Here is a 15,861-nt window from a genome sequence, read left to right on the forward strand (position 1 = left end):
GGGCTGGAGCTTAGAAAGTGAAGCCCAAGTTGTAATAAACCAAATTGTTCCTTTTACTGAGTAATATTTGGCCAGAGTGACCCAAAAAGTTTTCCTTATCCTTTAAGGTTAAAAAAATAACATTAAGAAACTGTGGTGAGCAGAGGTCACAGTTTTTAGAGACAGTGGCTTATATAATATCCTGGACTGGCTGCAAGGTTTTAAATAAGAATGAGTAATGCTCACCTCTTCATCTCTTACTACTGTAAGTGCGCCTTCTTCCTGGACCAGTAAAACCCAGCTTCATGGCCGACTCTGCGAATATACGCAGCATGATTCAGCAGATTTTCAGCCTCATTTGAGCTGTTATATCACCACTAATAGATTGAGTTCAATGTCTCTCATTGTCTGAATTTTGGTTTATGTGAGTCTAAGCCAGCAAAGCATACAACCGTCATTCTGATATTAACAAACCATGTTGTAACTTAGACATTTATGAACCTGAGTGCTGAAAATGTGACCATAAATTTTAATGAACTTAATTGGCAGTAGACTCTTTCAAGTGTTTATGCTATAAAATGAAAATATTACACTAAACTGAAATATCGCTTTGAAAGGTTAAGCTTGAATAAAATTAGAATTTGGTTTCACCTTCTTGGTTGATATGTAAATTAAGCTAGATGATGATCTAATCAAAAGAGAAAATGTCATCCTGCTTCCTCTTGCACCTGTCAGAGCAGATGTTGAAATGTTCTGTGCTCAAATTAAGAGAAAAACCTGTAGCGTCAGCAGATTCATTTGACCCTGATTTCCCAAATAAATGGTCTGGGCCTAGTTTCCAGGCTCAGAATAGATTTTGGTCTTGATTTTTTTACATTTTCTCAGCCGTTGTATCACAATAGACACACGCTGCCTGACAGAAGCTAACACAGGAAACATTGAGGGTGAGGCTCTTGATCACAACCCTCAAGGACTTTTCATATGTCAAGAGCTTGATGCTGAAATTAGCTCTACAGAAATTTTGTATCACAAACGAATCGTCAAAATACTTAACACTGCACTGACAACTGCAGAGGCAACTGTGAAATCACGGGTACACAGGATGAAGCCTTCCACAAACAAACCTACTACTACTTACTGTCTAAAGCAAGCGTGAAGACCTCAGGTTATAGGACAGTTATTCACCACACAGGAAGTAATTTCAGTTTACTGAAGTGGGCTGCTTAACTCAGTCAGACATAAGCAGACCAGGAGTTTTTTTTTTTACGTGAATGAGCGTCAAAGAAAAACTGTAGTCTCTCTGTAACCAATAACCAGAAATTTCTGGACACCCACTGATACAGACGTGCGAACTGTACAAGTCTTCTGAAAAGGTAGGTAACTTTCAACTGTTGTATTTGTGACTGTGTCAAAGCTATGATGGAGCAGAGCGGCAAAGAAACTGGTCTGTGGTAGAAAAAGATTGATGAAAATGTGTAAAATGCTTGGGAATATAAAGAGGAGATTTGAAGTGCAGGATTTTCTGCCAGAGATGAGAATAGAGCTTTGATTAAAATTCAAGAGCAAGCCTCCAGTTGTTGTTCAATTTTTAATTTAATGTGACGTATAAATTGTAATGTGCAGTCATCTCATCATGTATGGAATTGCAGTATGTGAATTAGGTATCGAGGGGGCACTTTTAGTTCAAAAATGCTGTAAATCAGTCAAATAATATAGTTTTCGCAACAAAAGCTTTATCCAGTGAAAGTGAAATAGTGTAAACTTCATAACAACAATGAACTTGAGAAACATTAAAAGGTCAAAGACAAGCTCTTAATACATCCCTGTTACACATAATTTGCCACAGATTTTAGAACTAAAAGTTAGAAGAATAAGAGAATCTACGTCAACACCAACAAGAATATTATTGACAATAATAAATTATATTTTATGAAAAACAATCCTCGTATTTACAGTATTTCCTAATTTGAGCCCTATTGATATTGTTTCCCTCCACAGACTCAGCTCGCTCTCACTCTGCAGTTGATACTTTCTTGATGCCCGTAGCAAAGTCAGGTCACAAATCCTCAAGCAGTCTAGTGGTTTGAGTTGCCACAAATCCTCTGCACCCAATTTCCATGGGGCAGAAGTTTATTTTCCAGACTAACTGCTCAACCTCAGACGCTAGCTCCATGTATCTAATCTCCTTCCTTTTTATACGTCTCATCCAACACCACTTCCCATGGCCCAGTAAGCTCTACAAAGTAGACAGACAGCTCCGCTGAGTGTTGGACCACAGTGCCAAATCCAATACTGAGTTTGAGTCTCCATTTTGGGACCGTCAGTTGGTAGCCTGTAATGTCTGCTGGCATTTTCACAATCACTGGGCCTCTGTAAAATGTCCCAACTTCTATTTTGGGCAGGTTTCCTTCCTGCTTCCTGGATTGTTTTCTTTCACAGCCACAGGGATTCAAACATAAAAACCTTTCAATCAAAAAGTGGTTGACTGGCCCTGATGCTGTTTCTCTTCCTTTTTGTGCCTCTATCTCTGGAAACATGATTTTTTTTTTAATTGATACTAAGTCAGAAAGTTCATATGGTGCATAAATATGAATTTATAATGGTCATCTTTTGTTCAGTTGATCCCTCATAGCAAAGCACTACTCACTAAATCACACCTTACTCTGTGATTAATCCAAATATTTCATCTGCATTGTCCAAAACTGAGATAAAACAAAAATCAATTCAATACTCCTGTGCGTTGACACAACTCCTTTCACAGTTTTAACATTTCAAAGCCAAATTCAAAATGGTTTGGATCTGTAGGTCATTAATGAGTTTTCTGGATATATAAGTTAGTTTTCATTTTCTTGCACTGATATTTGGTAGGTTGAAGATAAATATTGTAAATAGTCATTGGGGCATTTCTAATGAAACTAAAACTGGTGGGATATTACTTTATGGTCTTCTCTGAATTGATTCCTGGTCTTGTGTGCCTGATGTAAAACTCCTTCTGTCTACTGATGGAGCTTTAAGTGAATTTACAACCGTGTCTCCCTGGAATTATGTTTATATATTACTACATTTTTACATTGCTGACAAACGATGACTCACCAGGAGGTGGTTGGAGTGGACAGCAGGCGAACAAAGCACACAGCTGTCACACCAGAGAGCAGGCTTTGCATTTTGACTCCCGTCTGTGGTTATGTTCATGCAAAAAAAGCATTTTGGTTACCGTTAGGTAAAGATCATGGCTTTGGTTAAATGTAAATAAACACAATGTGTCTTAAGTAACATTGAACCTTTTCTGTATTAAAGCAGACCGTGATATTTACCTCACCTTAACCAAGTGCAGTGGGTGCCTAAACATAACCATGAGAAAGTTAATAATGATGTATTAACAATAAATGGATATTGTACTGCAATATCAAATAGTTTGGCAGAAACAAATTGTCTTACTTTTGTTTTACTGATATGTTCAGCATCAACATATTTTGGACTTGCTAACTACGTAAAAGAAGGACATATCCTCAATATTTTAACAGAACATGTAATCGCAGTTATGTTTCATTCAAAATGTATTTGTGAATGAAAGTTAGTTGTATGTAAAATGACATTTCTAAAACAAGGTTGGAAGTTGTTGTGTAATATGTCACATAATTTACCGGACCAGCATCTTTTTTTTTCTTTTCTTTTTCTCACTATGCTGATGACACTTAGCTGTACGTCTGAGCAGAACAAAATCAATGTACTCATTGGCTGTTATTTATATTATATATTTGTTATTAATAATATATAGTTGAATTCTATAATAGCTATAATATATAACTTCTGCTCAACAGCAGCCACTGTGACTATGTGACTACGAGTGGCAATAATGGGATAGTGGTCATTAAGTTGGTGATCTGACTCATTAATGTCAGTTACACCTTAATATCTCTATAAGGTTTGATAACTTTCGCCCCTGTAATGTTTTGGTCATGACAGACCAAGAAAGTCTGTAGCTGCAAGATACTTAAGTGTATTGACTTGAACAATGTGTTTTATTGCTTGTAAATCAAACTTTTAATTTGTAAGATTTTTATGAGTCTGCAAATTCCAATTCATTTTCCAAAATACCTCCTAAGATGTTTCCTGGAAAGAACTATTTGCTATTAATTAAAAGTAACAGAGAATGATCAGTTTGTACACGTCCAGTTATTTCTAAATGTAAAGCGATAGCACAACCATGAGACTTCTATACAAAGGATAGTGGGTGAGCTACACATGCAAACTGCAAAGTGTGTTTTTAAAAACAAAGATTAAATTCAGCATAAATGAAGAATAAAGTTTCCAATAATAAATGAATGAGTAATAAATATTCTTTGGGGTTTAAATGGAGCAATTTATTTCATGCGAATTCATCTAAAAGTAAATAATATATTCAACAACTAACTGAAATTTGCCTCTATATTTCCTATTTCCAGGAAACTTTCAAGAAACGATAAAGAACTGCACCTGTAGCCACAGTTGTAAAACAAAAAGCTTCAAGTGGAGTTAAATTATTTAGTAGTTAGGTAGTAAATCAATACTTAATATAAAGATATACATTTATTCATTATTTATTTAATTCATTTAATTCATGTTAAAGATGTTTAAGCAACATCTGTTGATCTGTCTGCAGCAGCAGGATCTTTTCACCACCCGGGTGCTTGTGTCACATAGAAAAAAAAAAATCTGTCAATGTTTTAAAAAATTAATTCAGCTCAGTTGTATATACAGACCTCACTCTTCTGCTTGTGTAACTATTGAGGAAGAAAAGTCCAAGGACAAACTGTGTTGGAAGGCCACAGTTTTTAGCGTAAGACCAAACTAATGATGTTTTTCATTTTTGTTTCACCCCCTCGTTAGCTGCAGAGAGAGGGAACAGCCATGAGTCTGCTGTGATAATGGTGAGTTATGGCGTCCGTATCCACAGCGTCTCCCTGCTGGTTCCACATGAACGTTCCCAGGGGAAACTTTGGGAGTTTGCAGCCCACTGATAATTACCTTTTAGCACAGAAATAAGTAGAGAGTGAGTTTCTGCTCTGTCATTGTTAGTACACAACGCAGTGCAGACCAGGATTCTTCTTCTCAGTATTTTTACTATAATTAACAACTGCTGTTTTCTGTTACATCAATATTCCTTTTAAAGTTTAACTGTGAAATAATATTTTGATGTGCTTCATTCAATTTATTTTGTTCTTATACATGTATACAATAATCACCTCTCAAAACAAATTCACTTATACTAAGAGTAATGCTGTATGTCATGTGAGGGAGAGTTATAGTCACTGTTACTGACCTGACAGATATTAGTTCAATTTATTTATATGAGCTCTCACTGCATCTGTTAGAGGTGAAATGGCCACATAAACGTCTCATTGTGGTAACGAATATCATGTGCATAGTTTATGTCGGAGCACTATCAGCTCCGATAATCAAATATTTGGAAGTGATGAAACATCTTCAGCCTGCACACAAACTGTGTTTTTGAGAAACTCGCCATTACGTTCAGATGGTTTGATGATATACTTTTGAGAATCTTTGAAAAGCTCACAGTGCTTGACATAAATGCAGTAATGGTGTAAAAGTGTTTTATCTGATTTTATTTTTCGGGTTTTGGAGACCCTCACATTGACTCCTGAAAATCGCATAGAGCCCTTCCGTGCTGCGTCCTTGTAATTCTCGAGGATAAAAGTCACGTGCACATTACAAATAAACATTTAAAGTGATAAATGCAAGAATGCTAGTAAGGTTGCATACTAATGTTGTCATCTAGACCTGCATGCATGATGCTTATGAAAACCTTCCCCTTTGCCTTCTGATGGAATTAAAGAAGAACATAAATGAATTCAAATCAAAGCCTATTCAAAAGCATCAGCATATTCTGAGAAGATCTACAGATATTCAGTTTTATATAATGAAAAAGACACAAAATATCAACACGTAACTGAAAAATTGAATGTGAAACATTTCTGTCAACTGTTAGTCTGTTCGGCAATTTGTTTCTTTCATCCAATTAAAGATAATTATATCAGATATTTCATTTTTGTGTCATGAAGTCAGAATCTGGTACATTGACATAATCTTGTCCAACCATCTTTTGCAGAAATGTCTTCTTTTCCCCCACATTTCTCTCTGAATAATTTAATAGTGTTTCAGTCACATAAACTGGATAAATATGGAAAATTGTTCTCATACACAGCCAAGCCTGTGTTTTTATTGTACAAATTATTGCTTTTTAAAATGAACTCTCAGGGTGCATCATCACATGTGGACAACATTCAAACTGGGCGTCCAAAAAGGAAAATTTCCTTCCCGTGGTGAAATATTCAGGTTGGGTGTCGCATGGATGGCTGATGGTGATAGTGCACCTTTCAGACAAAAACATTCATTTCCACCTCGCTTTTAAATTAAATGAGAGAAGCTGGTTGTATTGGTCATGATTGATGCACCCACTGTTAACGTATTCATCCAAATCTCAATTTTAATAAAATAATTCAAAATAATTCACAGAGACAGGCAAAGTTTGTTATTTAACAGTTTAACACCAAGTTACAGAATCTCACTTTTTTTCTATTGCTGACTGTAAATGTTTGCATCTTGTTGTCTGTGTGGCTGTGAAGAGTGAAGCTTTGAAAAGGAAATACCTAAGAGACAAAGCAGGGGGTTATGTTGCAACACCTCCTTGTAGCTTCCTGTGCTTATCAGAGTTGTATATGCGTAGAGGATGAAATGCAAGTTGTCTACTCAGAATATTTACATGTATACTGGGTGATGTAATGAGCAAGACTTGCAGGCTTTGCTGATTTCCTTGCAGATTAGTACATTTTTTCCATAAATCAATGAATGCAGAGATTATTATGAGAAGCAGTCCCTTTTGTCCTAAATCTTAGCGCCCTGCTATTAATTTCAAAAGGCTCAGTGTTAAAACAGATGGAGATTTTAATTTTGTATTTCCAGTATGAAGAAGCTGCAGTTTTCTTCCCATAGGATCGCGACAGAACAGACAGAAACAGGAATCAAAGATGTGGTAACTACAACAGCACTGCGGAGCCTGAGTACGATGTGGTGGATGACCAGGAGGAAGTGCTGAATGTGCGCATACTTCCTGCGAGGCCCATACATGAAGAAAGAGAGTATGCAGGTAGAGAAGGCAACGTGGATACCAGTGTTGCATGAGCTCATCTATTCTTTGATTCTTGTTTCAGAAGTTTTCATGAGTGTTTAATGAGTTTAGTTCCATTTAAGTCCTACGTTAAGTTTCAATTTAGTTTCTCTGGGGTTTGGTCTGGAGTTTTTACATTGACTTTTGAAAGAGCATTTAGAAAAGTATGAATACATATATTATTTTTTATTTACTCTGCAAATAAATGCAGCTAAACATACATCCGTGCAGTTCAGTTGTTCAGTTTAAAATCATTGTTTCTGCTTTGAGCAGCGTCTTCATCTGTGTTCAGTGTTTTTACATTTAACCTACATACTGTAGTATCATAATACAAGCTACGTTATAAGCTTGTTGATAGCAAAGCTGAGTGAAAAACAGAAAACCACAAAACTGCTGCCTTGGTTTCTCAGTGGACTGAGAAACTCAAAGAAGAAATCTTCTCCATTTGTAGACGTGAATCTGACCTTTGATGTGTGTCACTCCCCCTGCTGAACTCTCATTATTTCTGTCTGCATTCAATGTATAAAAATAGATCAAATATTCAACAATAATTCATAAATAGACTATAATAACCAATAAGAATTAAATGTGCCACAAACTTCAAGTTAAAGTGCTTTACACTCTAGTTGACACAATGAGGGTGAGTTTGTTTCACTTCTCTACTCAGAAAAGCTCTGGAGAGCATAATTAAAATGAAGCTGAATGAAGCGCAGGCAAAAAAAGGAAAAAGAAATAAGAAAGAACAGCTCCACTGCAGACTGTGATGAGAAAGAAAGCAGTGTGGATCTGAGAGAGAGAGCTCATGCTGAGTGAGCATGATCTGCCAGTGGGTCTCTAGAGCCATCTGTTGGCTGAGTCAGACTGCGGGAGATTACAATTATCCAGGAGCCGAAGGGGAGAGAGAGAGAAGCATGTAGCGTGAATAGACTCCCTTTACTCTCCTGCATGGATGTGGCCCACAGCCAGGGGCCTCACAGCTGCACGTCTACAACTATATACTGAATGTGGCTTTTAAATTTGTTCACACTTGGAGTGTTCTCCCTCTGTAATCAATACAGTCTGCTGCTGCAGTGTACTGCTGGGACAGCCAACGACCGAGTTACACGAATGATACAAACACCAAAGGTGTTAAACTTTCAACTAACACTGAAGCTACTATCATTACTGCCACTAATGACAGTGTGGTGATCACAGTTTCTTTCCCTTTCAAGACAGGGATCTTCCAAGATCGTTATCAGCTCAGAGCCTTTCATCACTCGCCAGTGTAAGATTTCTGTTTTCTTTTCTTTGAATGAATGTACCGGTGTTTCCCTGACCATTGCCTAATGGGACCCCCCCCCCCCCCCCCCACACACACACACACACACACACACACACACAAACAAACAACCCCGAAAGAAAACCAAAGAAAAAAAACATTAATTAAAAAAACAAAACATTTTATTTATGTTATTTACTCGATTTATGTACAGTTGTTTCATTTCAGCTCAGCGTGAGAGTCTTGACTGTGTTTTGCTCTCATGGCGTTTTCTCTCCTCTCCTCTGCGTTCGGGTTCACTGTGTTTGTGTGTTTAAGCCAGCAGAGCAGAGCAAAGACAGGTTGAAAACTCGTTACGTTAAGTGCAATAAAAGCTTTCCAACTAGTGTCATAAATCATTCTAAAACCAAAGATGGACAGACATCAACATCTGAAAGTCAGGCCAAAATGTCAGCGTTTCTTAAATGCACCCGATCTGGCAACAGCCCGTCAACAGCAACTCAGTCAACCTAGGAAGGGGAAACACTGTGTACCATTACAAATGAACCACTGCTGTGTTCTTTCAATAAAATCAGTAACTTCCTTTAAATCGCCTCTGAAAACACATTTTTACTCATGATAATGTATTTTGTCACTGTGGGTCTTTTATATAACCTTATTCAAGTATTTAGAGTATATGTGTATGCAAATAGGTTTATGTCTAAAATTCATATGTGAGTGTTTTAAAAACTTTGTATCTCTGGTTTTGTTGAGTGATATATAAATATACTTTATTAGAATTATTATCATTTTTTATTTTTTTATTTTTTTTATCAGGGTAACTCCAACATCCTCCCTAGACGCCCACCCAGAGAAATCCCACATATAATAGGTAAAGTGACAATATTTTCATTATTTTGTGGTAAAGAAATGCTGTGGAAATAATTGTGAGAGAGATGCTACGTAACTTTTGAAAAAACAAATAACACATTCCTCCTTGTGCATGTCAAAAGTTTAATACATAAGCAATACGGCACGCAGCTACTTAATTCAATACACTCAGGGGGTTCGCTGTTACAGACACACTTGGCTATGGAGGCTGATATTAGTGAACATTAGCAAACCTTAGATAGATATTGCTGCGTAAGAGAGATTACGGAATCATTTCACTGATGACTTTTCTTTACTTGGCCACAAGCTGCTGCTCAGCTAAAGTTACATAGGGTCCATTTAAACCTGCATTGTCAAGGTTTAACTCTCTGGAATGTGGAATCACTTCTGCAGAGCTTTTTAACCTTCTTTAGCTCATTGTATTGATTTTACAGCACATTTACTGCATTCAACATCGGTAGTTGAAGGCTGTTTTCAGCAAAATAGCTCTGATAAATCCTCTGTACGCTACAAGAAGCAGACTGTTCAGTTAGCAATTAGCTGGTGAACATAAGCAAGCCTCTCTCAGAAGCAGCTAAAGAACCAGATATTTGTCTCACTTGTTCCTGGAGATGAAAACAGGAGCTATAAGACAAGTGAATATTGGACTTTGTGTTTGCCTGACATGAAAGTAGGCAGCTGTCTGCTAACACATTAGCCAAAACAATTTATAAGCTGTGATATGTTGGACAGTATGTGTTTTGATAGTGTCCAAAACCTGATTTTTGCTGTATTAAGAAAAAGAAGTAATGCCACAATGAAATAAAAATACATTATAATAAGTTAAACTATGAAATAAATGAGTGCTTGAAAATCACCAAAATGGAAAATCAACATATTTTTTTACCCACAGTGTTACGGCATCTGACCTTGATAGAGTTAGGAGCATAAAATACTTCAACTGATGGTTTCAAGATGTGTTTTTAAAAGAAATCGCTAAACCTATTTCTCTGTTGTCTAAAATGTGTCTGTGAATGCAATAAATAAATAGAAAAATAAATAATTACTGTAATACTCAGCAAAGTAACCTGTCAGTACAGCCTTGCAGTTTCCCTCTGAAACCGAGATCCTTAAAATTGTACTTTACTGTAAATATACACAACACATAGTTACCTGTCTGCATTCTGTTTTTAAATCACAGGTCCTGCTGTAAATAGAGATCAGAAGCCTGGAAGAAGAAAGACCAGATTAGGTAACACAAATAAGCAGAATTAACTGAAAACACCTGATCAGTCTGGGACGGATATTAACATGTTGCTTTTACAGATCAGAGGTCCACACCTGTGCGTCCAGGAGACCAGGTAAACACCTGTGACATATATGACATGGTGCACTGTGTATAAATTGTGTTGATTGGCAACTCATTACACAGATGATCACTTCTCTCTCTTTTTTCCCCAGCGCTCACACAGGTAATTCACTCGGCTACAATTCACGTTATTCACTGGAGGGTTATGGATGGACTTACGGCTGAAGTGTGTGTTCTTCCAGGCTTCCTATATCCCCTCCACCGTCTGCCCTGGAGTTGGTGAATCACTTGCCTGGATTGACTGTAGACAGGCCCTGCAGGAGAGAGTGAGTGCTGTTTTATTCTCCCATTCAAACTAATTTGTGGCAGGAAGTGTTGCTAGCAGACAGACTATCACTTTTACCAGTAAGCATCGACACTGCGGTTGTTTTATTTTGCTGTAGCGGACCAGGACATCATGTGGGTTCTTCCCCCTGTGTGAATGATAAGACAGTGAAGGCTTTCTTAGTTTACAGTTTGTACAGTGTAGCAGCAACACCATCTGCTGGTCAGAAAAAGAATCACAGAAAAGCCTGGGAGTTTTCTCTGATTGTGATTTTATCCATATTTTTAATTTCAGTGGACAACAGAAGGCAACTAAAAAAGTAAGAAGTCAAACATGCAGCATTATTTCGATCATAACTAAGAAAAAAAAATCACTTTTGTATTTTCTTTTTTGATTCTGCCTATTTCATTTATTCTGTACAATCAGTGTTTTCATTCATGCTAATTTAATTTCACGCTACACTTGTAACTGGAAAGGACTCTTTATCTTGGCACACTGTTTTAATCTAATCGTCTTTTCATTACTTTTAACAGGCAGAACTCGGTTCACATGCCGTAGGTAAGAGCTAAATAACTGTGAATGACACTTTTTGGTGAAAAGCATCTCCACAGCTGTAATAAGGCAGACTTTGATTTTAGGTTTACAGAGGGCAGAGAGTGTCTCAGCCCCCCATACCACCCAGAGACGTTCCTTAGATCTGGAAACGCATATGGAAATCATGTGAGACTTTTATTTCTCAGGTTTTTCATCACAGTTATGTCATGTTCGGCCATGTTTGATTTACATGTACTCTTTCTTCCTTTATTTAGATCACAACAAAGTCTTGGTAAGTAATGTTACAGCTCATCTGTGTCATTATACAGCGACTGATTAAATAAGTCAACATTAACATCTACTTAAAGAAAGGGTTCCATCAAAACGTCATCACCATGAGTGGCCGCAAACTAAAGAAGACTTTGACCAAAATGACTTTGTTCCAAAGGATAAGCCTCAACAGGTAAACTACCTGCTACTTAATACAAATATTCTGTCAAGTGAATGAAATCTTTGATCACTGAACTCTCCTGGCAGACCTACTGTGAAGAGGACTGGTACATTGGGGCGTGTAATCGAGCAGATGCTGAGCACGCCTTACACCTGGTGAACAAGGTATCTCTATACAAAATGAATTATAAATGAATCTGAATATATCTAAAGCTTAAAAAATTAGTTTGACATTTTGGGAAGTAAAACTTTTTCACTTTCTTGGTGGAAGTTGGAAGAGAAGATCATTACCACTTTCATCTCTATGTATAATCTGCCAATCAGGACCTGTAAAGCTCACTAATTAATATGTTGTATCTTGTTTGTTTAACCCATATAAAAACCAAACAGCAGCTTTGTAAAAGGTTATGTGAAGAACAATTTCTTGGCCAGGGCACAGAGAAAACGAATAAGTGTATTTCCCAAACTGTCAAACAATGCCATTAAACGAGTCTTGTTTTTGTAATTGCTGACATTAGGATGGGGCGTTTTTGGTACGTGACTGCTCCAACATCACCAACAGTGAACCCTTGGTACTGGCTGTATATCACGAGAAGAAGGTTTACAATGTAAAAATTCGGTTCATTGAGAGCACCAGCAAGTACGCCCTGGGAACGGGACAACGATCAAAGGATGTGAGTGGACGAACTGATGAAGCTAAGTCAACAAGCACTCTCTCCAGCAATTATATATACTGTCCCTAACATCTTCTTTCTCCTCAGATGTTTGACTCTGTGGGAGACATCATCAAGTTTCACACCATCTTCCCAATAATACTCATCAGTGGGAGAAATATATCCGGGAGCAAATACCCAGAAAACTGTGTATTGACGTGTCCCATAACAAAGAGGGATGTTCACCAGCTCCTGCAATAACACATGCGCTATTCCAGCAAAGACAAGTTCATCATGAGCATTAAAAGCTGACTGCAGATGCAACGTGCAAGAGTGTTTGATTGTATCAATAAAAAATGCATTTGATCTTGGGCTGCAACTATAACTTTTATTTTTTATTGTCAATTAATCTTTTGGTTATTTTTTTATATGAGAATGTGAAGCAATTTACACGTATTCATCACTTTTTTATTGCAATGTGTGAGCGAATTGTGATGTAATTTAAAAGAAAATTTACTTTCCTGTACTTTCTCAGTTGTCTACATCAGTGTGTAGACGAATTTCTATGTAAAGGACATCAAGAAGATGAGATGTCACCTAAGTGCCTTGTCTCAGTGCCTCTCTCTCTGCTCCCCTATAACAAGAACAGTGTGCAAGACTAGCTAACATAAGCTCAGAAATGGAGTTCACTAGTGTCCACAAACAAAAAAAAGTTTTATCCAGTGAAGCCTATCTGGTCAAATATGTCTGAAATATGTGGCAGTGTGTTGAAGCTTAAGTTAAATACCTCATCATTCACACTAATAAGTATGCAGAATAATAATGCTAATGCTAATGCATGCAGGCACATAACTAGAAATTTTGAATGTGCCTGCAGCACGGTGCACAAGCCGCTTGGCTCTCAGATGCTTCTAGTAATTTTTGCAAATGGATATTAGAGAGCAAAACATTGTAGCCAGACACCGGATGTGACACCAGAAGCATAGCTGGTGATACCACTTCATGTGTTTGTATGTGTGTTGGTAGAAACTACTCAACCTTTCTACCACAGAGCCTCCAGTTAGCTCTTCTAACTCTTGAGATGGTGTGTGTGTGTGTGTGTGTGTGTGTGTGTGTGTGTGTGTGTGTGTGTGTGTGTGTGTGTGTGTGGTGTGTGTGTGTGTGTGTGTGTGTGTGTGTGTGTGGCAGAAGAGCTGCCTACCAGAGAGCCTCCATTAAGTTTGTCTCGCCTGGTTCAGGCTCTTATAAGGTGAATATCCAGAAGGTGGAGATGGTGTTTGTGTGTAAATGTATGTGTGTGGTTGGTGGTAGAAACTGCCAAAGCTTAACCCTCATAAAACCATTTGTTTTGGTTGGTTTGATGAAGGAAACAGGACACTGATTCAAAGTTCAAATCCCAGCATTTATTAAAGCTAACAGCAATATAGCATTAGGAAAAAGGAGATCGTTACAGAGCTCTGCGTCAAACTTTCTCTCCCTGACAACAACATGCAGTTGTGCCAGTTCAAGAGGTCTGACACTCTACCTCTTTCCTGACCCAGTCTTTCATATTCTTACACAGAAAAAAATAATACAATGTGGGTTGAGTCTCTTCTTATCGGTCCATGCCGCTGTCTTCGTTGTTTTGCTCCTCACAAACAGAGACAATACCCTACTCTATTCCTCGTTTTTTTGTCTTACTTCTGTTCCGGGATGTCTACCATATAAGGAGTTATTATTCCTAGGGTGGCCTTCAAACAATATGATAAGTTCAGTCTGTTCGTCTGTAACGTTGCACAGCAAGTTTTATAAAAAGTCACTTAGTTATAAGTGTGGAAGGTGCTGGCGGTAAGGTCACATGGAAGATATTGTCTTAAATTTATATTTTACATTTCAGTCATTCTATAGGATAGAAATCTGTTAAATCGTGCTCCTGGAGGCTTTTTGATACAAACACCAAATCTTTGTTAATAATTCTTTTATTTCTGGCTAAACAGAGCATTTTGCTGTGGTGGTCGGCTCTGAGGTTCCCACAGCTGATATGTATATGACAGATATCAGCTCTTCTCCAGCTGGAGAAAATAACTGCTCTCTAATGTCATAGTGCTTCGTTTTGGTGTTATTATTTATTTTCCCTTACCCTTTTCCTTTTTCTTTATGATGCAGTAATTGTTGTTGGTTTTGAATATGTGTGTATGTGTATATGTATGTGTACATGTAAGCCTATACATATTTGTATAATTTAAAAAAGAGGGTTTTTTTCTTGTTTCTTTCTTGGTTGTGCCAGTGTGTTGTGGGTTGTTTGTGCTTGTTAAATTCTAACATCAGTAAAAAAAAATGCTGCTCGTTCCTAATCAGGATTGGAATGTGGTTTGTGATTTATGATTGTGTTATCTAAAGAGGGACAAACACTAATTTGTGTTAATGTATGCATGTGTGAGATAGGGAGTCCTGGGTTGATTATCACAGTCTCCTTTTGTTGTTTCCTTTTGTTGTTACTTTTCCTATATGAGTAACAATCAAACACCAAAGTCTTATGGTTACAAAATGGAGACTTTGATTTCTTTACTCCAATTTTGCCTTGTGTCCATTTAGTTGACCCCCTGGAGCCGACCATTTGACCCTCGGTCTGGTCATACATCTCACTGATGTGCTAAAAGCTGGTCTGTTTGTGAGAGAAGGATCTGTTGTCTCTGTTTCCTTTCAATTTGATAGTTTGATGGTGGCAGGAGTAAGAAGGGCGACATTTTCGGGGCCATAACTCAATTTGTCCTCACTATGAACTGCTTTAATGTCTTGAGACTGATGCCAGGCCTCGAGTGTCCACTACAGTCGCTCTAAAGTGTACTCATAGAACAGTAGTGTACTTACTCTAGTTTCATACCTGATTACATTTACTCAAGTGCTGTACTTGACAAATAAATTATGTATTATTTTTACTAATTAAGCTAACCAGCAGGAGATAGTTAAAATTAGCCGCACATTTACCTGCTGCAACATTAGTGATGCTAACACATTAATAAATCAATAATTAACATCCCAAAATTTTTTTTTTTTTGAAAAGGACCATTATGCATGGTGAGTGTTTTTTAATTTTGGTACTTAACGTACAGTATATTCTGAAGCTAGAAGCAGAGAATTGCTAGAGTTTGGTATTACTATGTCTTCCACCACTGTTTGTGATTAAGTTCTAACAAACACATGCCAATCTAAAACAAGATTCTTCCTTGACCATGATATTATCTAAATGAAAATTAAGGACATTTTGTTTGTTAATTCTAACATTTTATTAATTAACTGGAGCCTGAATGTCTTTTCAATCTTCTGACAAAGATAATTGCTCATTTTTGAGATTAT

The 15,861-nt window shown here is 37.3% G+C and overlaps 1 protein-coding gene and 1 long non-coding RNA gene across 3 annotated transcripts; one reads left to right on the forward strand and one right to left on the reverse strand.

The window, feature by feature from the left end:
• The first annotated feature begins 1,052 nt into the window (after positions 1 to 1,052).
• LOC130173159 (cytokine-dependent hematopoietic cell linker) lies at positions 1,053 to 12,891 on the forward strand. 2 transcript variants are annotated; one of them, XM_056382123.1, is made up of 17 exons: positions 1,053 to 1,352; positions 4,849 to 4,889; positions 6,973 to 7,126; positions 8,359 to 8,411; positions 9,222 to 9,276; positions 10,456 to 10,506; positions 10,581 to 10,615; positions 10,716 to 10,726; positions 10,806 to 10,889; positions 11,183 to 11,207; positions 11,422 to 11,446; positions 11,527 to 11,608; positions 11,698 to 11,714; positions 11,791 to 11,885; positions 11,960 to 12,037; positions 12,391 to 12,546; positions 12,634 to 12,891. In XM_056382123.1, the coding sequence occupies exons 2-17, from the start codon at positions 4,887 to 4,889 to the stop codon at positions 12,784 to 12,786; spliced, it is 1,077 nt and encodes a 358-aa protein (XP_056238098.1). In that variant the 5' UTR covers positions 1,053 to 1,352; positions 4,849 to 4,886; the 3' UTR covers positions 12,787 to 12,891. The 2 variants fall into 2 exon arrangements, with proteins under 2 accessions (XP_056238098.1, XP_056238099.1); XM_056382124.1 differs by lacking the exons at positions 1,053 to 1,352; positions 4,849 to 4,889; positions 8,359 to 8,411 and having other exon boundaries at positions 7,043 to 7,126.
• LOC130173161 (uncharacterized) lies at positions 8,441 to 11,176 on the reverse strand. The gene is made up of 4 exons (XR_008828371.1): positions 10,967 to 11,176; positions 10,783 to 10,877; positions 10,428 to 10,482; positions 8,441 to 8,914 (listed from the first exon to the last, which is right to left on the reverse strand). It is a non-coding gene; the product is annotated as an uncharacterized LOC130173161 (long non-coding RNA).
• Positions 12,892 to 15,861: the final 2,970 nt, after the last annotated feature.

The sequence above is a fragment of the Seriola aureovittata genome, chromosome 8, assembly GCF_021018895.1.
Source record: "Seriola aureovittata isolate HTS-2021-v1 ecotype China chromosome 8, ASM2101889v1, whole genome shotgun sequence".
Taxonomy (NCBI): domain Eukaryota; kingdom Metazoa; phylum Chordata; class Actinopteri; order Carangiformes; family Carangidae; genus Seriola; species Seriola aureovittata.